Raw genomic sequence first — 25,583 nt, 5'->3', positions numbered from 1 at the left:
CATTTTGTTCTATCTGCTCTAATCCTAGCCATCAAACAAGAATTATAGTTCATGCTTCCCGGCAAGTTCCAATCCTGCCACTCAAGTCGGAGAGTCACTTAGAATGGAAAATGTACTGGGCAGAAGAGACTCAACACACCGTGTTGATCCCCTAATTCTGATATTCTGAAATGAGCTCTTCCCAAGACCAAACATAAACCGGATGAATTGACAGGAAACCCTAAGAGAGTCTGCTATCACACTGGCGGCTTAGAGGTGCCATATCTAAAGAAAATGCACAGAGCCAAGCTCTGTGAGAGGAGTGCAGGATGAGTTCCCAGTCTCTTCACCTCTTCTTAGTCCCTGCCATGTATCTATTAGGGTTTGAAAACACTTCCCTGTGACATTAAAAAAGAAAGAAAGAAAAAAAAATGAAAGAAAACAACAACAACAACAACAACAACATCCAAATAGATGCTCCAGGCACAGGTGTTATCTTGTTGGGGAGCATGAAGGAGATGACTGACAGAATATTTTAGCCATAATAACAAAGCGAAGTTAAGTCTAAATATGTAACTTCATGTTTTTTTTTAAAGTATTTTTTTTTATTTTTTTTAACGTTTATTTATTTTTGAGACAAAGAGAGACAGAGCACGAACGGGGGAGGGTCAGAGAGAGGGAGACAGAATCCGAAGCAGGCGCCAGGCTCTGAGCTGTCAGCACAGAGCCTGACGCGGGGCTCGAACCCACGGACCGTGAGATCATGACCTGAGCCGAAGTTGGACGCTTAACCGACTGAGCCACCAAGGCACCCCTGTAACTTCATGTTTTTATATCCCATAATATATGTATTATGCCTTGGGAATTAATTCTTAAGTGGTTTTCCTGGGAAAAGTTTACTCATTTAAGATAGATAGATAGATAGATAGATAGATAGATAGATATAGATATCTTTCCCCCAAATGCACATGGCATTATGTGTATGACGAGTGTTCCTTTCACACTTTGTCCAGTGGTTCTAAACTAGAAATAATTTTGCTCCTCAGGGAACATTTGGTGGCAGGATCTAGAGACAGGTCTGGTTGTCACAAGCGTGTGGGTCGGCTGCTACTGGCATCTATTAGATAAAGGTCTGGGTTGCTAAATATCTTACAATGCACAGGGCAGCTCCCACACTAAAAATTATCCGGTCCAAAATGTCACAGTGTTGAGGATGAGAAACCTAGCCTTAGGAATAACCAGTCACTTCTGGAGAGATGTCATATGAACAAAATACCAAATGCCACAGTGGCTAAGAGAGTTAACTAAGTGTGATCTATCTATAGAACGCTAAGCTGGCCTTTGCAAAACTTTATATTTTTAAGGAACGCGAAGAGTTACTTGGTTCTCTGGCATTTAAAGCAAGTGGGCTCCAGAAGTTCAGAACATGCAAGTCTAGGTCACTAATAGGACATTATCTTGCCTGCAGGAAAGTCATCTTCAGGGATTTGGCCGTCAGTAGTAATATGGTGAAATCTTATTTCACTGACAATAAAAATAACATGAATATATCAATAACCCCAGGGTAGAGTGTTTTTTTACTGTAGAAACCCACACAAAATCCTATTTGCACACTGAAATAAACAGCACCGGCTCGTCTTTCATGTCCGCAGGCAATATTGTTAGAGTCAGAACCACGAACACTATCCTCAGGGTAACACTATCGCGCAAGATTAATACGTTATTGGCCATTTTTATTGTAATACCACCATATCCTTCACATCAGATTCCTTTCCTAGTGTAATAAGATAAGGTTTCGGTATCACTTAATATCAAATGCCCATATACAACAGCTGGCAAACCAATGCTATAGAAAACATTTTTTTTTCCCCAAGTCTCTCCCAAGAATACATTTTATTCAAATAAAACAATCCGAGAGGTCTTCTACACGGCGGCTCTTACTGAAAAGGGCACTGGAAAGATGGGATTTTGAATATGGGGAGTGATTATTTCCCACCTCCCCCACTCCTACTTGAAAGTGATGGAATTTCAGATTGGACTGCTAAAAAAGCAATAGGGCAGTAGTAATAACAAACTGTAGAGTTATGCCAGACGGCTCTGAAAGAAGAATAGGTAATTTCATTCTTGTAAGTGAGCCTGGAGTAAAAAGTACTCAGATTTCATTTTTCCATTGTGATCCAGACATTTCTTCCCTATAAACTTCAAAGCCTTTGACGATGAGACATTGAACTAATTTTTTTTTAAGTGATAATTTGGATAGATTCAAGTAGATGACAGAACTGACATTTTCTACCGTCTAAATTCAAACAGGGTAGAGTCACCATGGTTGCTATTTACACGTTTGTTCTTCATTAGCTAAACTTGAGCTCAACGTGGAGCATTTAGTTCAATGTCATGTTGCTGTATTAATGCAGAGGTGGAATTCAGAACATATTTGACTCTCAACACAATTTAAGCTACTGCCTACAACCCAGCCACATACTCAGAAAACTCTAAGGCTTAGTACAGTGAGTACAATTTCCCTTTGTATGGAAAAACACAGGATCATAAAATACGTTCCTTAGCTATGACACGGGACATCTCGAAGAGGAAACGCTCATGTCAATGTTCCATCAATAAGCCTTCCTATTACCTCATTAGAACACAAATGCCTCTTCCTTGTGGTTCTATGACATTAATTTTATTTTTCTTTTTGAAAAGAATATAAAAATATAAACAGTGAAAAATAAGTATCTCTCTCTCTCCTATGTTGTAGTACCTCAGTGCCCCCCACCCAGAGAATTACTGTCACTATTTCTTGTGACAGAGAATTACTGCCACTATTTCTTATTCTTTCAGAAAGACTTTATAGAGATAAAAGTTTATACATAAATCTCATAGTACCTTGGGCTTCTATCACAGTATTATTTGTATTGTATCCTGTCTCTGCTATAATATAAAATTTTTCCTTTTCAAATTTGCATCACTAAAATGATTTTAAACAGTCTAATAGAAAGACATTCAAAAGAAAAAAATGTTGAATTAAACTGAGTAAGCATTAAGCAACGTTTAAGAATGTTAACTGGATTAGAGTCAGTTACAACTGTATCTCTAGATACTGATTGTCTTATGTAAAATGAGACCAGTTTCCTTCCTACAGCAGTAGACATTTCTCTATCTGTAAAGTGACGGCTCTCTGAGTTAGGCTGCCAGCATGATCGGATACAGAAATGTGAATAGAGAGTGGCCTACTCTATCCTGGACATTCATGTTGGATCCCTTAATGCGCCGAGTAAGTTTTCTAAATCAACTTCCACACCTCCAAGATGCACATGTTAATGCTTAACTCAAAGGATGGTAGGCTGGGAACACACTTGTGGTTATCTTGACATCTTACATGCTTAGAAATTATTGTTCTAGTATTCCCTATTATTAAAATGTCATCCTATAAGGCAATAAAACCAAAGATGAACAAAACACTTTAAAAGTCCTCTATATGAAGAAGTATCAAATGAGTAAGGTTAATTTTACTACAATTTTCCTATTCTTTCCATTTCATCATATAAAATTTCTGTCTTCTTGTTACCAACAACACAATGGGCAGTCTAAGCCTTCTAAAACTCCATTCTTAAGATGTGATAAATTCATGGGCGGTTTGCAAACTTTGGGTGAAACAAGAGGCTGATACTTAAAGAGAATCAGATTAAAGTGTTACATGGGGACAGTAAGTTGGTGCTGAAAAGGGGAATGGCTTCTCTAACACCGATTTGCTGGGGCCAAGCAGATGTCATTGGTTACATTTCCTATTTCTGATTTAGCATAATACTGGGTTTAAACAGTCTATAAAGATGAACAAAGCATGCAACTCGCCTTCACTGAGTTAATAGTCCAGCAGGGAAATACATACTGTGTCAATGGCTACACGGTAAAAAAAGACTGCAAACATACCATGGTAATATGAAATATAGTGCAACAATAACATCAATATTTACACTGATGATTACAGTGTACCATACAGACTTCCTTTAATCCTTACAAAGCCTTACTGTCTTCTCCATTTCACAGAGGAGCAAACTAAAGCACAAACAACTTGCCCATGTCTGGTGAATGACAGAGTTTGGATGTGCATATCAACAGACTGATTCTGGAGGGTGCTCTCTTAACACTGCTTATACGGCTTCTCTTATGACTAATCGTGTAAGTAGTTCTACCTGGAATCATTTGACTGTGCCTTTTAAGGGAAAGTAGTATTGAAAAAAAAGAAGGAAAGAAAGAGAGGAAGGAAGGAAGGAAGGAAGGAAGGAAGGAAGGGTGGAAGGAAAGAAGGAAGGAAGGAAGAAAGGAAATCACTATTCTCTTGGGGGCAGATATAATTCCATGAGCAACAAGACACAAAAGTGTAAAGTAACATGGAATGTCCTGGAAGGTTCACAGAAGGTTCACATGATTTTCAGGAACCAAATCACGGATTTGTTTTTGTTTTTGTTTTTGTTTTGTGGATTTTTCGGTGCCATTCTTGGAAGTCTGAGTTTTGTTCTATAGTTTAAACTCTGCCTAATGCTTTAAACCAGGCAGGGAGGTGATTGCTGTGATTACATTTTTATTGTTTGTTTTTATTTACTTATTTGTTAAAGTTTTTTTTATTTATGGAGCACTCACTTTTGAATGCCCCTCTCTGTAAAGAGAGCTTTCCTACTATTCTTCCTTTCTAATCTTAGATTTTAATAAATTTTGCCTGTTGCTTAAAAATAAATAAATAAATAAAGTTTATTTATTTTGAGAAAGAGAGAAAGAGAGAGAGGGAGAGACTGACCAAGCAGGGTAGGACAGAGAGAGAGGGAGAGAGAGAATCTGAAGTGGGCTCCACACTGTCAGTGCAGAGCCCAATGCGGGGCTCAAACTCACAAAATTGTGAGATCATGACCTGAGCCAAAACCAAGACTTGGAAGCTTAACCAACTAAGTGACTCAGCTGCCCCTACATTTTGATTTTTTTTAAATATTCAAAAAACAATATGAAAATGTTTTACAGGAGAGCTATACTAGAGACAGGTAAAAGGTTAGTACAGGTAGGGAGGATGATCGAATAAACCCAACCAGTGGCAAGGAGAAAGTGCTGGGGTAAAGATATAGTTCAAAGGTAAATTGAATTAAGTCTTAGTGACCAATTTTATCATTAAGAATATTATAAAAGAGAGAACCCAGAAACTGGAGTTGATGGCCTAAATGGCTTTAAAGTGAATTACGAATGGGGTGCCTGAGTGGTTCAGCCGGTTAAGCTGTGGACTCTTGATTTCAGCTCAGGTCATGAACTTACGGTTCATGAGATAGAGCCCCATGTCGGGCTCCACACTGACAGTGTGCAAAGCCTACTTTTGATGCTATCTCTCCCTCTCTCTCTCTGCCTCTCCCCACTCATGCTTACTTTCTCTCAAAATAAATAAATACACTTAAGAAATTCTTAAAGTGAATTATTAAAAAAAAAGAACAAGTAAATTTCATATTTGGTTGTCATTTGAATTTGTTTGGCTTGTATTAGGAAGCACTGATAAAGTTAATGATCTCAGTTTGGGATAGACAAAGATATCCAAGAGTAATATTACCTAATAAGCAGTTAGAAACACAGGTGATAGTGCCCTGCATCTCCTTACAAACTTTAAGTGTCAGCTTGTGTGTTTTAAGGTCCCCAAAGGAAGAGGAATGGATGAGATCAAAGAGGAAAAAGACAGCATCCTGAGAAAGATTAGTAAAAGTGGGCAAAAGAGGAAGAATCAGGAGAGGCCAAGGGAGTAGAAAGGAGTACAGAGCAAGCAGGATCAGCAGGGAATGGAGCTGTGGGGCCCATGAGATAAGAAATTGCCAAAAAGGTATAAATGGTACCAACAACGAGTTGAGTGGAGTGAGGTTTCAAATGATAGAAGAACTAAAAGGGTGTCAGTCACAACAGACACATTTGGACATCACTGGGAGCATTAGCAAGGGAAATCCCAGTCAAGTTTGAAATGAGACTTCATAATTTAATAGGCATTTGAAAAAAAATACGGGAAGGGGGCGGCTGGGTGGCTCATTTGGTTAAGACTCCAACTTCAGCTAAGGTCATGATCTCATGGTTCGTGAGTTTGAGTCCCGCATTGGGCTCTCCGCTGTCAGCAGGGAGCCCACTTCAGTCTCTCTCTTTCTGCTCCTCCCCTGCCCCCTCAAAAAGAAATAAACATAAAAAAAAAGAAAAGAATATGGGAAGATCCTGCATACAGACAACTGAAGTTGTTTAGCAGTGAAGAGAAGGCTAAATTAGCGAGGTCACTAGAAGTGATGTCATTGGTATGAAAGAATGGTTTTGCTTCTACTCCCCCTACAGGTGGAAAAGACTTGAGCATTTCTTTAAAAAAAATTTTTTTTTGGATGTTTGTTTATTTTTGAGAGAGACAGAGACAGAATGTGAGTGGGTTGGGGCAGAGAGAGAGGGAGACACAGAATCTGAAGCAGGCTGCAGGCTCCGAGCTGTCAGCACAGAGCCTGATGCGGGGCTCAAACTCACAAGCCATGAGATCATGACCTGAGCCGAAGTCGGACGCTCAACCGACTGAGCCACTCAGGCGCCCCAAGACTTGAGCATTTCTATAGGCTGAAAGGAATATTCAGTGGACATGAAGGGATTGAAGAAAAAGACTAATTGATGGCATATGGTTCTTTATCAATGAGAGTAGATCAGACGATAAAATCGGGAAGATGGGTATCCTCAGCATCTTAACTAAAATGTGTTTCATGAGGGAAATATTCACTGTTGGAAACACTTAAGTGGGCAGCGAAAAAGGGTGAGCCATTTTTGCAACTCTTCCAATCATGCGAAGGATACCGTGTTGCAGTTAATATAAGGTACAGATAAAGATACGTCATAGAGAGGGTGATTAAGGTGGACAGATGTACCTGCAATCATTATGGCACATGGGCAGTGGCTTGAAATGTGAGGAAAAAGTCCTGCAGGAGGGACAGATGTTCACTGTGTACTATTGTGTCCTCACAGCCTCTAACATGGCACTCCCCAAAGCTCCCCTTTGGCTGTTCAGATTAGGAACTGAAATACCTTTAGTTTTCTCTTTAGGTTTCTGATAAATCAGCAAGAATACTTGGAAAATTATGTCTTTAGAGAAGACAGTCAGATTTTAAATTATGCACTGGAAAGACCATTGACTGAAGTGATGCAGAGGGGAGTGTCATCCTCCACTCTGGTCCAAGCCTAAGTCACTACTGTATATCTAATCCTTCACAAAGAGCTTTGAGTAAGAAGGACTTTATAATAGATGTATGGCTAAATGTTACAGATGGGAACATAAAGTATGCAAAATATTAGCACCTGTTGAATCTGGTTAGTGAACATATTCAATTACTATTATATAATAATAGTATTCATTATGCATATAATTATTATTCATATATTCGTATTATTCATTATTCATATTATTCAATTATTCATATAATAGATATATGGCTAAATATTACAGATGGAAACATATGTACATATATAGTATGCAAAATATTAGCACTTGCTGAATCTGGTTAGTGAACATATTCATTCAATTATTATTTCTATTTTCCATTTATGTATATACATTTCTACTGTCACTCCACGTATTTTTACATGCATTTGACTCTGAAACAATGCATGTTAAGTTACAAATATAAACTACTTGGTGCATGGTATGTGTTTAATACGTGTTATTTCCTTCCATTAAAACACCTGTTTTCTGTCACCGTCACTTAGCATATAAGGCCTTGTTCTGTACCTTTTGAGTTAAAAATTTTATTTTCGCAAATATACAATATGATTCTTGAGGACGTTCTTCTCTATTTCTTCTTTCTACTCACCAAGTTTATGGTGCCTTATTGGAAATAAGAAAATGCTTATTGGATAAACCCTTAAATTTCACTCCTAGAGAGGAGTTTTAATCAACAAGAGAGAAAGGACTAGAGTCCTCCCTTAGCCTACCATCCATGTTTACTCTTTTATGGGAGGGTTGACTATGAGTTCCTTGAGGCAAAGGCCCTGTCTCAGATACTGTCTTTTAAGTCTGGAGAGCAGAGCACTCTGCTTGGCATACCCACTGGATGTTTACTGAATGAATGAATAAATGATTGCTTAAATGAATAACTATCAGAACAGAAGATATTTAAATCCTTTCAACATCCCACAGATTTTCATTCGAGGCAGCTGACCAAATAGAAAAAAGTTTGCATTCTTTTATCCTCTACACTGATCTTAAATGAGGTCTTCATTCTGATTATTTAATGAGACTGTAAGACAGAAAACTGAAAGCCATGGAGAAATCCAAGATAGAAGGCTGTGAAAATAAAAATAACCAACCAACCAAAGAATAATTATTGTCAACTGCAGGACAGCCAACGCAAAGAGAAGATATTGGAAAGTGAGTTCAACCAAAGATACTCAGAATTACAGAATTTTTGAGAGGTCAGATCATGTAGTTTAAGTTTTATTTTTCAAAGGAGGAATCCTAGACTCTGTGACTTATTCTAAGTAAGAGGCTACAAAATTTCTAGATGCTTATTCAAATGAAGAGCAAAGACACAATCACCGAGTCACTAACTTGACTCTGTCCATTAGTGGTGAGACATGTTTGGTGTACACTTTCTCCTTAAAGATTTAAAACAAAAGAAAGACAGTTTTGAACATTTTTCTTCAATACTGATTTCAGAGATCAAAGATACCTTAGCAATTAAAATAGAGAAAATGTGGTCTACTTACCCATTCTGTATGGCAGCTGTGGGGTCATAGGTCAGAGCCATGCCAGCCTGTATACAGGGAGGAAAGGGGAGAAATCAAATCTTAACACTTTTATCTCAGTGCCCAAAACATTCAGTCCACACAAATACTTTTATCTTTACTTTCCGTGATTTAGGTTTATTTTATCCTATACATTTTTCCATTCTTACTGCCAAGACTAGCATTTTTACTCCCCACACATCAGAATCCACCAGCGAGTTAGGAGTTTATATTATACATCCAGACAAACCAAGGAACAATGCAGTTTGGATGATTTCCGTATCTACTTCATAAACCATCCTCTGTCTAATCTGGTATCCTTATGATTTCTCACTATTGTCAAGAGCACCTATTGTACATCTCGTGGATGAAAAAAAAAGGAAGAATAAATCCTGTGGTCAGGATAAAAGTAAAAGCTACTTAAAATGCATTCGCCCTTTTAGAAGGAAATGCTAAGAAACATTTATTTTAAAATAGGTGGTATGGGGCGCCTGGGTGGCTCAGTCGTTAAGCGGCCGACTGCGGCTCAGGTCATGATCTCGTGTGATCTCGCGTGAGTTCGAGCCCCGCATCGGGCTCTGTGCTGACAGCTCAGAGCCTGGAGCCTGTTTCAGATTCTGTGCCTCCCTCTCTCTGACCTTCCCCGGTTCATGCTCTGTCTCTCTCTGTCTCAAAAATAAATAAACGTTAAAAAAATTTTTTTTAAAATAAAATAAAATAAAATAGGTGGTATGCCTCAGGGGTGTGTAGGTAATAAGTGGCCGTGTGCTTGTCCGATGTACTGCCAGTGCCTGTCCTACTAAGAACGGTAGAAAGGCAAGGTCATTTACACATGAGGGAAATTTTAGGCCTTGTAGTTAATCAGGAGCTGCTTTCGTCCTAAGTGTACTTCTAAGAATACACTCACCTTTGAAAAACTAAACTTCTGTAACTGGCAGTAGTTTCAGAAAAGAATAATAAACTTCATGACTGCTAATTCACAGCCTACCTCCTTTCTTTTCTTTTTTTTTTCTGCCTCCTTTCTTCATACACATATCACATCTGATCCTCATGAAAACCCTATGGAGTAGGCGGGAGAAATAGCTTCTCCATTTTATTGATGGAGACCCTGAAGCTTGGAGAGGTCAAGTGATTTGCTAAAGGTCACATATTTATTTAGAGGGAGAATTAGATTGTAGCCCATGTCTTCTGATGCAGGCTGCCTTCCACTACCTATGACACTGACTGAGGGTCTGCATGAGACCTGACGATCATCTCTAGCAATGTGGGAGAACTTTTTCTGTGCACGTCTGGTCATGTCAGCTTTATTTTTGAACTTAAAATTTTTTTAATGTTTTATTTATTTTTGAGAGACAGAGCGTGAGTGGGGGAGGGGCAGAGAGAGACAGAGAGGGAGACACAGAATCCGAAGTAGGCTCCAGGCTCTGAGCTGTCGGCACGGAGCCTGACGCAGGGCTCAAACCCACTAGCCATGAGATCATGACCTGAGCCAAAGTCCGACGTTTAACCAACTGAGCCACCCAGACACCCCTATCATACCACCTTGTGTTTTCCAATACTGTCTGTTTACTGCTTGTGAGTATAAACAGAATGTGGAAGGAAAACGGACTAGGTTGTTATCAGGTTAGCTTTTTTTTTTTTTAATTTGAAAGTAAATTAGACCAATGTCAATTCCCTGGCTTTGATAGTACACTATAATTATATAATATATAACCATTGGGAGAAATGGGATGAAGGGTACACAGGGCCTCCTTGTACATTTCTTTTGCAACATCCCATGAATCTATAATCATCACAAAATAAAAAGAAAAAAATGAATGAACTTTGAGGACTTTAGTAGAAGACAAGAAAAATCATAAAAACTTTAGAGAAAAGAGAGAGGAGTTTTGTGCTTGAATTTTTTCCAGTGTGGGTGAAGGTAGTTTTCCTACTGGGCTCATTGAATTCCTCAGATTTAGCACATAACTGAAATGGAAATTCTCAGGCTTTCCAAGATAGGGTCTGAAGTTCAGTACGCCCTGCTATAGTCAAGCTTAGATTACATGCATTATTTTTCCCAACTTTAAAATTGTTATTAAGATTGGTATAAAGAACAAAAGTGTAGAGCTGTATACGAATGGGACTGGCATACTGGGAGCACACAGAAATGGAAACAGAGTTTGCAAGCAAAGTTGAGATGACTTTCAGAAGTTAACAGAGGTGCACTGAGAATACATGTGTAATCATAACTGTCTCACTCATGTTAAAGAAACATGCAACTGATATTAGGACAAGGTAGGGGATTGGAAAATAAGAAGAGAGTAACAGAGCAGAGATAAAGATAGGCTTTCTCCCCCTCAGGAGAAACAAAGGTCGTGGTGTCAAAAACAGATCCTAAGTCTAAAATTTTCCCAAGATGGGGCCTATGCCATGTGACAGACAGGAGGCTGAGTCCAGGCTGAAGACTCCCCAGAACGGGCCTATCTGGGGTGCAGCTGATACTCCATGGTTCTAGATCCTGGAGAGGGCAGTTGTATAAATTGCCCATTGGGCATAGAACTCTTTCTTAGAAACACTAACCTTCTTTCCCCTAACTTATTCAAGATGTTACACCAGAGGCAGAATGAAAAGAATGGGCTTTATACTCCATAGAGATATTGCTAGTTTGTGAGTTTAAGATGAAATAATACCTTCAGCCTCCTAACCACCTGAGACTGTTTAAATCCTAGGGGACTTATAGGATGCCTTTCCTAGTCAACCTCATGTTTTCCCCTTTTCCTTGGACTTATTTTCCAATTGTGCTCGGAGACCAATGCTATTTATCATTTCTTGAATGACCAATTATCTTGAACATTCTCTTCTCGTGCCATGTTTATTTGTCCTGACAACATTAGGTAAGGATTTTTTCTCTCACCTACTACTTGAATTTCTTGTGGGTTATAGTTAACAAATCAGCCCCAACTAGGAACACAGTAATTATCAACAAACTCTACCTTTTTGTTGAATATCCATTTGATAATCAGGAAGCCTAAGTTGGCCTCTACCTACATCTGAAACCTCCATCCATCTTTCAGAAGATGGAAAAGAACTGAATAGATGGCAATATGGTTTTGTGGAAAGAATATATATTTTGGACCTAGGTTCAAGTCTTAGCTCTGTTATTTCTGGCAGTGTGACCTTGGGCAAATTATTTAACGTGTTTCAACCTCAGTTTCCTCAGCTGTTAAATGGTTAATACCTACCTCATCAGATTGTTGTGAAATTGAAATGAGATTACATTTGTAAAGTAACCAGCACAGTGCCTGGAGACAAGACACATACATGAATATTATAAAACAAAGCAACACGTGGTGAGAGCCATCTGAGTGGTATGGATGGGTGAGGGATAGAGGAGAGAGGCTGGGGGTGACCAGGGAAAGCATGTGGAAGATGTAGAGATGAGTGGAGCCTTGAAAGACGATTAGGATTTCCATAGATGGAGATGAGAGATGGAGGCCGGCTCAGACAAAAGGAATAGCATGGAAAAGACAAAGAAATAAAAAGGGCAAGGTGGGTGATTCATCTGCAGTAGAACATTGTGGTGGGGGGTGGGGTAGTGGGAATTCAGAGTCAAAAGAAAAGGAGGGAGAACCTTGATTGCCTGGCTCCTCTTAGGGAGGCATGGGATATTTTTTGAGCAGGGCAATTACACAATCAAAGAGGGATTGTCCAATCCCAAGAAACAGCATGAACCCCCTGGAAAACAGAGGGTAAATCCAGAGCAATAAGCAACTGGAGTAGGTACTCGGGGACAGGCAGGTGGAGAGGATCTCAAGTGCGACTGTCATTGCAAGAGGGTAGGGAATGAACACAAGATTCACCTACTTCATGATTTTGCCTAGGGACAGTCATGTCTCTGAGCACCTTCGGCAAGAGGAGACAAGAGATAGTTTCAGGTCATATACATTTGGGACATTATGGGTAACAAAACAAGGCATGGGTTAAACAAAGGGTTGTGTGAACGTAGCCCACTGGCTGAATATCATAGCACAATAACTAATACTTGGCTGCACCTGGTTTTCATTTCATGTGTAACAGATTGTTGAGTTATAATTCTAATATAGTCTTAATGCAGATTTTGCATTCAATTTCCTTTTGTTTCTTTCCACAAAGGTACAAAAGAAAATCAATTTTGCTGCCCTGTCTAGACACCTTTACACTAAGTGAAGAACCATGAAATCATCATTATGTAATTACCAAATTTTATGGCATGTTTACAAACTCCAGAGTCACACAAAAAGTAACTTGGAACAAAACAAAAATGTCACACCACATATGGAGGGAAGTGATGTTTAATCCTGTCTCTCTGTTTCGAAAGAGCTTACGAGATGCACAAATATTTTCCATTTTTCGAGTTTACATAAGTTGTGCATTGGAAGTGTTTGCAATTTATTTAAACGAAAGGGGGCATTTTTGTCATTTTCCAGCAGCAGCTGAGTTTTTGCTTAGTATTTCAACCATAATAGGATATTTCTAGTCACCCCGGCAGAATCTATACTATAAGAGCTAAACAGTTTAGAAGAAATTTTAAAATGCAGTTTGCTGAATTAAGGTATCTAATTATTTTCAATAAATATAGGGATTTCATTAAGACACATCAGTTTGACTTAGGAGCTAGATATTTGATTTTTATAACTTTAAATGATTAACAAGTTAAATGAAGAGGTAATAATCATGGAAATACTGCTATGGGCTATGGGCTCCCTAGTCTCAGTAGGGAGTAGGCATTAACACTTCAGAAAGATTTTTGGACTGTAATGCTTGGTCTTTCCGAGGAGCAGAGGATCATGGACTATAACAAAGCTAATGAGAAGACAGGCTGATAGAACTGATTTTATCATTTTTGAAACTATTTTTTAAATTTATTAACGTTTATTTATTTTTGAGACAGAGAGACAGAGAGAGACAGAACATGAGTGGGGGAGGGGCAGAGAGAGAGAGGGAGACACAGAATCCGAAGCAGGCTCTAGCCTCTGAGCAGTCAGCACAGAGCCCTAAGCAGGGCTCAGACTCACGGACCCTGAGATCAAGACCTGAGCCGAGGTCAGACGCCTAACTGACCAAGCCACCCAGGTACCCCTGAAACTATTTTTATATTGTCATGTAAATGGGGACCAAAAAATTTGAGGCAACAAACTTCATATGGATAGACATACACTGTAATTACTGGAAAATGGAAACATCAATGTGTTAGCATAACATTTCTCTTTTTTTCTAAATTCTGTCTTGACAAATGATGCATCATAATTGTATGGGTAAAAATGAATAGTCACAAGAATTTCCAACTTTCTATGATCAGATATAAGGCAACACTGTAGTATATACATAAGTAAATACTATAATAAGTAATAATAAATAAGTACATATTGTATATTTTAGCAAATATTGTGTACTAAATTAGCACAAGATAAGTTCAGGAAGCCAAATAAGAAAAGGATAATGTAATTTTCTGGATATTATTTTTTTTAATGTTTATTTACCTTTGAAAGAGAGAGGGAGGGAGAGTGTGAGCACAGGAGGGGCAGAGAGAGGGAGACACAGAATCTGAAGCAGACTCCAGGCTCTGAACTGTCAGCACAGAACCCAACCCGGGGCCCCAACTCACAAACCGTGAGATCATGACCTGAGCCAAAGGTGGACGCTCAACCGAGTGAGCTACCCAGGCGCCCCTGGATATTATCTTTGAAGAGTGTATTTCTCGCAATCAATGTTAACAATATTTATAACCGTCAGTGGGTTATGGTTAAAAATTCCATAAGTAAAGTAAGGTGGCTTAAAAAGTTATGTGTGTGAAAGGGTTTGAAAATTATAATGTGTTATAAAATTTGGGGTTCTGCTATTGTAGTGAAACCTCACTTAACTTTGTTTATATTTACTTACCAATATTTCTCTTTAGAAACATGTCCCTTAGCGAAGAAATCATGATACAAAATTATGTGTACCATATGGGTCAAAAATTTAAAAAAAATTAAAAAAATATCTCTGACTAGAAATAAATTAATTTCAATAATGTTAAATGCCAAAATACTGGAGTGGTATAACCATAATTTTTTTCCTTTCCTGTATTTTTTTCTGACTCTTTTGTAAGCTATATATAATTAGAATTACTTTATAATGGGAAGTAACTTAAAGAAGTGTATTATATGAATTGTTCTTTGAATTGCTTTTAAGTTTTAAATTCAGGAAGAAAAAAGGCATATCATTTACAAAAACCATAGAGATTAGAGGCCTGACTTACGAGTAAGCCCAAAAATGTCAGGAAGCATTTAGCTTTGCTAGGTCAGTAGAATACAGACGATCTGGGATCAAATGGGAGTTGCTACAGCCAGAAGGATCAATGTGAGAATGGGAAGGAGGTCAAGAATAAATACTGACAATTCAGGGTTAATCATACACTGATCCTAGTGTTGGAAGCTAGTAAGAATTCATAATTACAAATGGCCATACTGGCTGAGAAACTGAGGATTTCATATGCGATAGCAGAAGTGTGGATGTCCAAGATATTCAGAGGAACCGATAAAAATCACCAGGAAACCACAACATGGTCATAACCAAGTACAGTTTTTGGCTAAAAAATGATTTTTTTAAAAATGTTTTAATGTTATTTATTTTTGAGAGAGAGAGAGAGAGAGATGGAGTCTGAGCAGGGAGGGGGGCAGAGAGAGAGGAAGACACAGAATCTGAAGCAGGCTCCAGGCTCTGAGCTGTCAGCACAGAGCCTGACACAGGACTCGAACCCACAAACCGAGAGATCATGACCTGAGCCGAAGTCGGACAGTTAACTGAGCCACCCATGTGCCTCAAGAAAGGATTTTAGGGGCGCCTGGGTGGCTCAGTCGGTTGAGCGTCCGACTTCGGCTCAGGTCAAGATCTCGCGGTCCGTGAGTTCGAGCCCCGCGTTGGGCTCTGAGCTGATGGCTCGGAGCCTGGAGCCTGCTTCCGATTCTGTGTCTCCCTCTCTCTCTGCCCCTCCCCCGTTCATGCTCCGTCTCTCTCTGTCCCAAAAATAAATAAACGTTAAAAAAAAAAAAAGAAAATAAAGGATTTTAAACCTCTTTCCTGTTTAAAAAAAAAAAAAAAAGGAACTAATCCTAGGAAACAATATGTATGCTCAGGGCAAATTTGCAGGCAGAGTGTTGTAGCACCTACTGAAAAGGAATGTGAGAAAATAGGGCAAGCGGTAGGGTTTTGCCAGCATTGGCTCTGGTGTGGTCAGGTGATTACTGAATGGTGTGTTTCCCCTGGCACAGGCAGTCAACCATATAAAGCAAGTGTCTGCTCTCGCCTGCTCAAGGCATGTTCCCTGGGCTATGGGCAGCCAGTCCCTCTCCTAAAGAGAAGATGAGGGACAAAAGAGACTGTAGACAGGACACTACCTAGTCTCCCAAAGAGAGATATACAGTCTGGTCCTGAGATCAGACAGAAACGTCCTTGTTAATTGTTCTGTAAAACATGCCTACCAACCTGTGCAGTGGCTCATACAATACTCCTAAGTTTCACAATTTCTGAATCTAAGGGAGATATTTATTCTAAATCTATTTGGTTAGTATGCATCATTTGACCAGTGATTTTCCTCTTCTTTCAACATCCCTTGCAATTCTGTGAGCCTGCTTTTCTTCTGACTTCTCAGAGAGCAATTTCTCCTTTGATGTTACTCGGTCCACCCCTTTGTGGTGCCTGCTGGTGCTCAGGGCCAAGGCTGGCCCCCCTTTTCTTTCTTTCTGTACAGTAATGACATTCACTTTCAGATCCCAAGTATGATTTATGTCCCGGTGATTTCGGAATCTTGGTCTCAAACTCAAGTGTCTATACTGAATTCCAGAATTTATTGCCTAGTTAAATTAGTACGTTTAATGTATGGTCAGTGTCTCTTATCAAGTTATCATTTCTTGTTTGTGTGTTGGCAGAGACATCCTCTCCTTCCTCTGCTTGCAACTCCCCTCAGCCACACTGTTGTGCTGTGAAGATGCTCTTTTGATAAAGAACATGTCTCAGTCCTTGACTGGTGAGTAGACATGGGGGATGCAGAGGGATTTTTAAGCGACCGTCCCAATTCAGCAGGGAAGCCAGTGTACCGGAACCAAATCATGAATAAGAACCCAGGACAATTAGAGGCAGCCAGAAAACCTGGAGGCCCCTCTTATCCAAGTTACTGACCAAGAGTAGTAGGGAGACGATTATGAAAAATCATCTTGATATCTTCAGGGGTTTGTCAGGAATCATGCAAATGAAATGCAAGGGATTTATCACTTAAAAAAAAACTAGAAAAATAGGCAGAGAATAGAGAAAATTCACCTCTCTTTGTTTGGGAAAAGAACATCAGGGGGAGTCATGCTGTTGTTTATACACTATGTCATCACAGTATTTCTCCTTTTTGGCTTCAGCTAAAGCATCCTAGTCAGGCAGAGAATTTCTCCCTTTTATAGCAATGAAGAAGGACAGGCCAAAAAGATGCAGACAGAATTAAGCCTGGACGACTGGAAAAGCCAATGGCTGCACAAAGAAAGCATCGTCAAAGGAGAAAGAGAAGAAAAGGTATGATGTGGCTAGCTCAAGTTCTCAAAGCTCTAGTCTGAGTTTGTCATTCCCAAAGTTAAATTAAGCCTTTATTGATAATCATAAAATACACAAGAGAACACTACCATATTTTATGTAGACACTTCTGATTTTATTTCAATCTAAATGGCTGACTTTATAGATTCCAAAACACAGTGTGTGTGTGTGTGTGTGTGTGTGTGTGTGCGCGCGCACTTCACATTTTAAAGTCTGTGAAAATTGGGGCTTGCATGATAATTGATGGCATTTGAGTTTGGCAACTTCTCTTTTTAGTGACATTTAAAATAATATTTCATCTTTAATTGATGGTATCTTAGAGTCGGTGATGGAGTGTATATACTGGTAAACCTCGCTATAACATACTAAGTAGGATGAAAAATATAAAATGCTGAGGTTGCTACCAGGGTGGGTCTGTGAAGCTGAATAGGTGGGAGTTCTAGGTATCCGGCTAGTTGATCCATATTCTCCCAGGTCCCTGCTGCAGTTTGATGGTATGTGGAGGTTGTAAGCTGTGGTTTAAATTTCGATGGGGATAATTCTGAGTCTTATGGCAGGCTGGAATTGCCAGGACAGCACCAACAACTCCAGAAACTCCCTAGTTGGCTGAGGCCCCACTTAGTTGCCATGGAGACTGGGTCAAAGGTATCAGAGAACATGGAGATCAACCATCAGTCTTTCCCCTTATAATTGCTTGATATAATTTTTCCATCGTTCAGCCCCTCCTAAACCCCATATCCCAACTTTCTCCCCTAGAACATAAGTATGCTTTCCCCTACTCTTCTTTGAGAATGGAGACTAGGGCAGATGATTGGAGCTCATCATCAGACACATCATATCCAAAATTACACTATTATAGGAATTTTCAAGATTTACTTTTTATCTTTAGTGATCACAGGTTAGAAAATATGAACCCAGCAGTTTTAAAATAAGAACACTTACCTGAGTTAGAAAGTCTATAAGCTAAACTACTGCAAATTCAGGTTCTTGGGCCAATGGGAAGATTTTTTTGAGATTACAAGTGTCATTCACCTTGAGCCTGCTCTCTAAATTGCCAGTAAAGCACATGAAATAAATAAGACTACATTTGATGGGCTGGCTAACAAAGTCAATCGCAAGTGTTGTAATGCATCGTAAGAGCCAATCACTTTTTTTAAGATCACATATGTAAAGTCTCTTCTTCAGTTCAAGGTTAAAAGAACTATTTTCAAAACCTGGCAATGTTGTTACATACATCTTAATTTTTTCCAAAGTCCCATTAAAGAAAATAATTGGACAACTAAATGCCAAGCATGTTGTTATACCCAAGGGAAATCATAAACTGTATAGATAATTCTTCCCCCTTCATGGAATATGGTCAAAGATAACATGGATCTACACCCTTTTACTGCTAAGTTTTGAAATAATTCTTTAGATAAACTATTGTCTTTAAAGTATTTTTTTTTTATTTCTAATGGTTTATTGGGGCAACACTTCAATTCCATATCTCTGAGACATAAATTTTCTAATGTTCAGTACTGTAAAATTAAATTACAGTCAATATGGCTCCAAAGCTAGTAGAAATGATATATTTCTTGGCCTTGTCAGGTTCTTCAGATATTTAATAAGAAGGGTGTTGACTGGTGACTGATCAAAGAGTTGGTGTGCAGGGTGCACTGTTCCAAACAGATCCAACTGAAGGCAAGAGGGCCACATGGTTAAGGTGCATTTTTGTCTTCATCACTGCTAAGAATGCCTCAAAGCATGTGCTTTAAGTAGCATTGGTAACAGCTAGTGATAGCCAAATGCTTTCATAAACTCAACAAAATATTCCTTTTGAATGTTCCTTATAAATGGTAACCATAGGGATAATCTCTTCTCTCCAGATTTTATGCAGCTTGTTTGTTATTACTTCCATAGCCATCTTTGTGTCTTTGAACATCAAATATTGTCCATATCAATGTGACCCACTGGGGTTTCTAAAGTCAAGGGCCAATATAGCTTTTTCTCTCATATGCAGATAGGTGGGTAAATAAGAATGTTATAAGTGATAGTAGAAATAATTCAATGTGTTAGGCAGATGACTTTGTACCGCTAAGGAAGATATATGAATTTTTACACTGGGTCCAATGTTTAGTGATCTTTATGAAGTGATTACAAGCCAACTGGTTGCTCATAGACTCATTAAACTCATGAAAATAGGACCAGAGCTTTTCCAAATTCCTTAGAAAGTTTTGCTTTTTTGGTTGAGTAAAGAGTAAAGAGTAAAAACTGTTGTCTTTAGATCCATAACAATTGACAATTGACTCAAACACAACTTTTTACATAAAGACAGTTGGTTGCATGAATCAGTACATTATTTTTGATACCCATGGACATTGGTTTTTTATATCAATGGAAGAGATACAGACTTGACCAGTAACTGGCTCCCACTCAGTAATAACAATCAGAAAACAAGACACAATTCTTGTTATTAGCAGCAATTATATTCTCTAAAGTCACCATGAACACTGAATTAGGAATATTGACTCATTGCTCCTAGAAGAAATTCAGGGTTAGGTTCTGATCACAACATTTTCACCAACTAATTAATGCACAACATTGCTTTAGCTGTGTTTCTGTCTAAAGACACCTTATTATATATTTTTGATTCATCAACAATGAACTCAAAGCCAAAGCACTATAAGTCATGCTTGCACAAAGCTGATCTCCATTTTCTTTTCATATTGTCTCCACAAGGCACAGCATAGATTCCTTGCACTTAGGAACACAAGGCATCACGTCAGCACTATAGTTGGGGGCATTTTAAACAGTGAAATCACCAGTGAAAAGCAGAAACATGGAAAAATGTGGCCCTACATAAACCAAGGAAAGGACACGTGTTTATAGTGTTATAGGTTGACACAAGAGCCTGCCTTGCTCAATCTTGAGAGTATGGATGTTTGGTGACTCAGACTTTTTTTTTTTTTAAGTTTTTTTTTAAATTGAATCCCAGTTCAGTTAATACACAGTGTTATATTAGTTCTAAGTGTACAATTCAATACCTTACACAGTGCTCTTCATGGTAAGTATACTCTTTAATCCCCAGGTGACTCAAACATTTTACTGCTCTGCACAAATGACCATGAAGCCACCATGAATGTTGATTCTGGGTTATAAACAAATTGTAGCAAGTACGTTAAGTTTGCATACAGGGAACCCATGAATAATGAAGATCCACCGTATCTTTTTTAAATGATAATTTCACGAGTCTGAGTCTTTCAGTAAACAAAAGGAAATTTCATAAATGGCATTAGTATTAACTTAGAAGGATTCTAACAATTCCTTACACACAAAAAAATTGGTAACATTACTCTTGAAATAGATTAGGGCATTCAATAGATTATTGGGCAATAGATTACTGACATTCAGCACTAGGGAGCCATAGAATATGCAAGAAAATTCTTACTTCCCAATTATTTGTTAAATCCAGCATTCCCATCAGGATGCTGCTTCTGTCAAAGATAATTGCTTTGAAGAATGTTTGAAAGTACTTGATCATGAGGAGTATTTTTCATAGCCACAGAGGTTGTGTGAGCACTTTTTGCATTCAAAACTAATTGCCATTACTTGCTGGAATAGGTAGGTTAATAATTCATTTTCTTTCTCTTTAAAAACACTAACCATGTAATTCATCAGATCTCAATAGTGGCTCCATCTTTTCCTTGGTATCTAGCTATAGTTCATGTTTTCTTTCAATATTCTTTTTTTCTTTTTCTTTCATCTTCTCCATCCTTCTCTTTCCTTGCCAGCCCTTGGCTTTTATGATCACACGACCTTCAAGACAAAAGTGGCTACAAATCTGAAAACCATCTAATGCCTCAGTGCTAAATAATGCTTGGAATGCAGATGATGATTTGGAATGTGATCTTATAAAAACCTTAATAAAATCTGGGTCAAAGTAAAAATAAATTAATTTCTACTTGCTTTATAATATACTTTATTAAATAAGTGAAAAATTCAGCTGGAAAAATGATATTGGTAGCAGATGTCTTTTCAAATAAATGTTGTATCATTAAAAAGAATTCCCACTTGGAAAATAAAAGAGACATGACATAAAATTGGACACCAAGGAATTAAGCATTTGAGTCATAAGAAACACATAGCAAAGCTGGCTTTCAGATTAAAACGCCCTGACTTGTGTTGATGATATTATGATAGTTATAATAGCTAATACTAGAGTGATTATAGTTTTCCAGGAACTGTGATCAGTGCTTTATCCTCGGCACCTCATTTAATCCTTCCAATCACTAAATATACACTTTTAACCATTCTCATTCTACTGATGAGGAGACTGAAGCAGAAAAACGAAAAAACTTTCCCAAGTTTGTCCCTCAGCTTAAAAGCTGTGGATCTGTGATGGAAATGCTAGAGTTTCCTCCCTAACTACTGGAGTGTCTGATAAAATGTGAAGAAAAGCCAACAGTATTGTGCACATCACAGATGCTGACACATGTGCTTCCTTAAATTTCAGAAGGAACTATGATTGTCAATAGTAGAGTACTAGAGAAGGATTCAAGATGTATCCTATCCCACCCAAGCTCAAGTTGCTCCTCTAAATATTATTCTCTCTGTGCCAACTCAGTACCCAAGGGCATAGGGGACTCTACTGGACAAGTAACAAGGTGAAATTTTCAACTCTGGGATGATTTTCTGGCTTGTCAATGCATATAAATCAGTTTCTCCGTTACCTACCCTGAAAAACAAACAAGCAATCAATCAGTTAATGGTTGGTAACGGGACAAGTCTGAGCTGCAGTTCTTGTGTTTGCTGCATTTGTCAGTTTTATTATTTTTATTTTGGCTTTGGTTTTCTTTCACTGTTGCATAGGTTAATAGCCAGTTATCATCAGTGATTTTAGTTCCACGATATAAGTTATATTCTATCCAACCTTTAACTGCCTACTCTACAGAGAAGATCTTTGCTGTTTTAGGTTCCCAGGGGGTGGAGAATCTGTCTGTATGTTTATGTCATGTCCATTATCTCCTGTCTTGTGCCTCCCACATAGGGGATGCTCAGTAAGTGCTTGTTTACGGACTGAATGCTTTTTGTTTCAGCTGTTTCTTCTCCAATATTACTTTAAAAAATGTATTTCAAACAGAATTCTCTTAAAAAGAACATTTCTGCAAGAGGTAGTCCTATATTGAGAAAGTAAGAAAGGAAATAGGAAACACGAGGAGACAGAAGGGTTCTCACGGTGTATGTATATTTCTAATATACATCCAGGGCAAGGGTCACTCCCTACACTTCATTATGTCCTTGGGACACAGCACAAAGTATCAGTCATGGAAGGAACAAATGCTTTTTGACAACAAGAGTACTGATGATTATGGTGATGGAGACACAGTGGAAATCCAGAATTATGACGCCAACTCTGCATGTATTAACTTTCTCTCAGAAAAATAAAAACAAAAGCAAACATAAAAATCAGGACATACCCTCAAGGAAAATGTTTATCTGAATGAGAATCTAGGATGGAACTATTTTGTTATTGATTACGGGTATCTGTCTACTCAGAAATCTAAAAAGACATCTTTGTGTCAATCATAAATGGATTTAGTCGGAATGAATAATTACTCCTCATGCCTTGTGGCACAATGAGGAGGAGGCCGGACGTTTGGAATCAGGTTCATCAACTATGCCTGTACTTGGCTATGGACTTCATAACAGCACGAGAAACCCCATTTCTCCCACATGACCTTTGCAGGCTTTCATTCACTTACTGGCACTGAAGAGAATTTTTATTAATAGTAGTTCTAAATGGACAAGAGCTATAAAACTTTACAGCACAGGAGAAGTTTTCATCCATCACTGAAAACAAGTTGATTTCAGGTCTGAAAATAGACAACCTATTATCTGGGTTATAGGTCATAACAAATCACTTGGCTTACACTGGCTGTGGTAAAACTGGTAACTTGAGCTTTCAGCTCACTCATAGTGGATTTTGTAAGTGCCTTAATGAGATCTAATTAAAGCATACTCTGTCAGTTTATTCCATCTCTTAAAGGCTTTGAAATGAACACGTCCAGGCAGAGCCAGTAGCATTGCACTACAATAAGGAGCGCAATTTACATCTGGTTTGTGTGAATGGCACCCATCCCCTTGGTATTATGAAGTGCATGTACTGTATTCATATACCCAGAGGCTTGTGTCTTGGGCAATTAAAAATGCCCTCAAATAAAACGTCTTCGAGATATAATACATCATCATGCCTTATCTAAAATTTGTTTCTTTCCTTGGGAATAGGTAAGAATTTCCAAACCTTAGTATTCCGAGAATGCACCCCCCAAAAGCTTACTTGATTTTCGCTTCAACATAACCTGCCAACTATTCCTGGGAACCTGGGTGCTGATTGTTAACAATACTATATTAGCTCCATTAGTTCATCTCCATATCTAGACCGTGAAGACAATCTCCTAAAATGTTTCCCCAGTAAGGAAAAATATCTTCAGAGGATCACATAGAGAGAGATTATTTGTTACTGCTCATTGCTTTGAAATTGACTCTAGCAGAGAACTGTAGATCAGATAAAAGCAAGAAACACCATTTTATTTGTTTTAGTTTTCATAATAAAAATCTTGGCGTTTTTCCACTGGACTTTTGAATACCTTGTGGGGTCACTTCTTTGTTCAATTGCTGGGTCTCTTGTTTGTGTCCATAGCCAAAATATTATTTCTTTGAAGTGCAATTCCTGAAGCAATTGTTATCGATGGCGTTTAGTGACTCAATTACTATAGGACTTGTGAAGATCTTACGAAAGCTAGATTAGAGCTTCAAAGCCAGTGAGAAATAGTTTGTTTATGGTATTTGCGTACTTAAGGATAATGTCCCAACATGACAGTTTGGTGAAACAGCACCGTCTTCCATGATCTGACAGTTAATGTTCACTTGCATTTGAAAATTCTGAAGGAGACCCAGAGGCTAGTCACAACAAATGTCAACATAAAGTAATTTCAAGGTTTGAATGACTCTCATCATTGTTGTAGAAGCATCCATCATCTTTGATTTCAGCCAGTCATCTTTACCACATAGCTGAATGTTTCTGATCAGTTGTACTTATTATTTGGGCATAGATTCAAAACAAATATGGGGGCTTTTTGGTAATCATTGGAAAAGCATTCTTTGGAAACATAGGAAGAAGCAACAGGAATTCTTCTTCATGTTCCTGATATGTGTATTTGTTGTTGTTGTTTGTTCATTTGTTTGTTTTTTAATTTTTTTATTTGTCTAGAGTGGACACACACTGTTGTATCAGTTTCAGGTGTACAAAGTAGTGATTTGACAAGTCTATACATTATGCTGTGCTCACCACACATACAGTTCCCATCTGTCACCATACAACCCTATTACAAAACAAGTGACTGTATTCTTTATGCTATGTCTTTTATTCCAATGACTCCTGATGTATTTTTGGACTGATATGCAGCATTCCTGATTCCAGTCCAATCATTTGGGAGAACACTAACACGATCAATTTTGGGAAACATTTTGCCTGAAGTAAAGAATATGCCTTCAGATGTAATGGGCTATCTAGCTTATGAATGTCATGAAAGTCATACTGATGATACAGTGAGACCATTTCTGAGCTAGGGGTGACATTAAAAACATTTCGCCACCATTATGTTGTAAGCACCAGCCAATCAGAACATAAATGCTGGGGTAGGATCCTGGGGAACTCCTGCAGTGCCAGGTAGCACCCCATTCTTGTGAGATGGTAAGACGTCCTGAGGAGCCACCAAAGTGGAAGGGGTGGAGGGGCTGTACTGATGGACTAGTGCTGGTGGTTATTTACCAAATGAAACAAATATGTTTTACTATTTTAACAAGCAGCATGGCCCTTCTGGTATATGGAAGTTGAATATGAGCCCTGTCCCTGGCTCAAGGTTCTCTGGGACGGTGGTTCTCAAAGTGTGGCCTAAGGACACTTGAGGGTTTGGTGAGATATTTTTAGGAGATCCACAGGTTCTCCCTTTTTCAATGACATTCTGTATGAAGCTGGATTTTTTTTCATATGATTAAATCAAACAAACTATGGCAACAGGTTGGATGCTGATGCAGATACGCAAATCTGGTCATCTTTTAGTAACCTAGACAGTAAAGTGATTTGCAAAAAGGTAAAAGAGTGCCATTATTCTCAAAAAAACTGACTTTGAAAGATATAATATTTTTGTTAACAAGGGATGGTTTATTCTTTTTTAATGAACTAATAAACAATCATTTTTAAGAGTATGAAGGGATACTAAGACCAAAGAGTTTGT

The 25,583-nt window shown here is 38.4% G+C and overlaps 1 protein-coding gene across 9 annotated transcripts in view; it reads right to left on the bottom strand.

The window, feature by feature from the left end:
* The window catches only part of RBMS3 (RNA binding motif single stranded interacting protein 3), a 708,926-nt gene that overhangs the window by 124,386 nt on the left and 558,957 nt on the right, over window positions 1-25,583 (bottom strand). For all 9 annotated transcript variants that reach the window (XM_049629878.1, XM_049629869.1, XM_049629873.1 and 6 more), the window contains one exon: window positions 8,719-8,765. In XM_049629878.1, the coding sequence (XP_049485835.1) occupies window positions 8,719-8,765 (47 nt within the window). The remainder of the gene's footprint in view (window positions 1-8,718; window positions 8,766-25,583) is intronic.

Source organism: Panthera uncia, chromosome C2, assembly GCF_023721935.1.
Source record: "Panthera uncia isolate 11264 chromosome C2, Puncia_PCG_1.0, whole genome shotgun sequence".
Classification (NCBI taxonomy): Eukaryota; Metazoa; Chordata; class Mammalia; order Carnivora; family Felidae; genus Panthera; species Panthera uncia.
The sequence above is the reverse complement of the archived record's forward strand: the minus strand, read 5'-3'. Positions and strand labels throughout refer to the sequence as shown.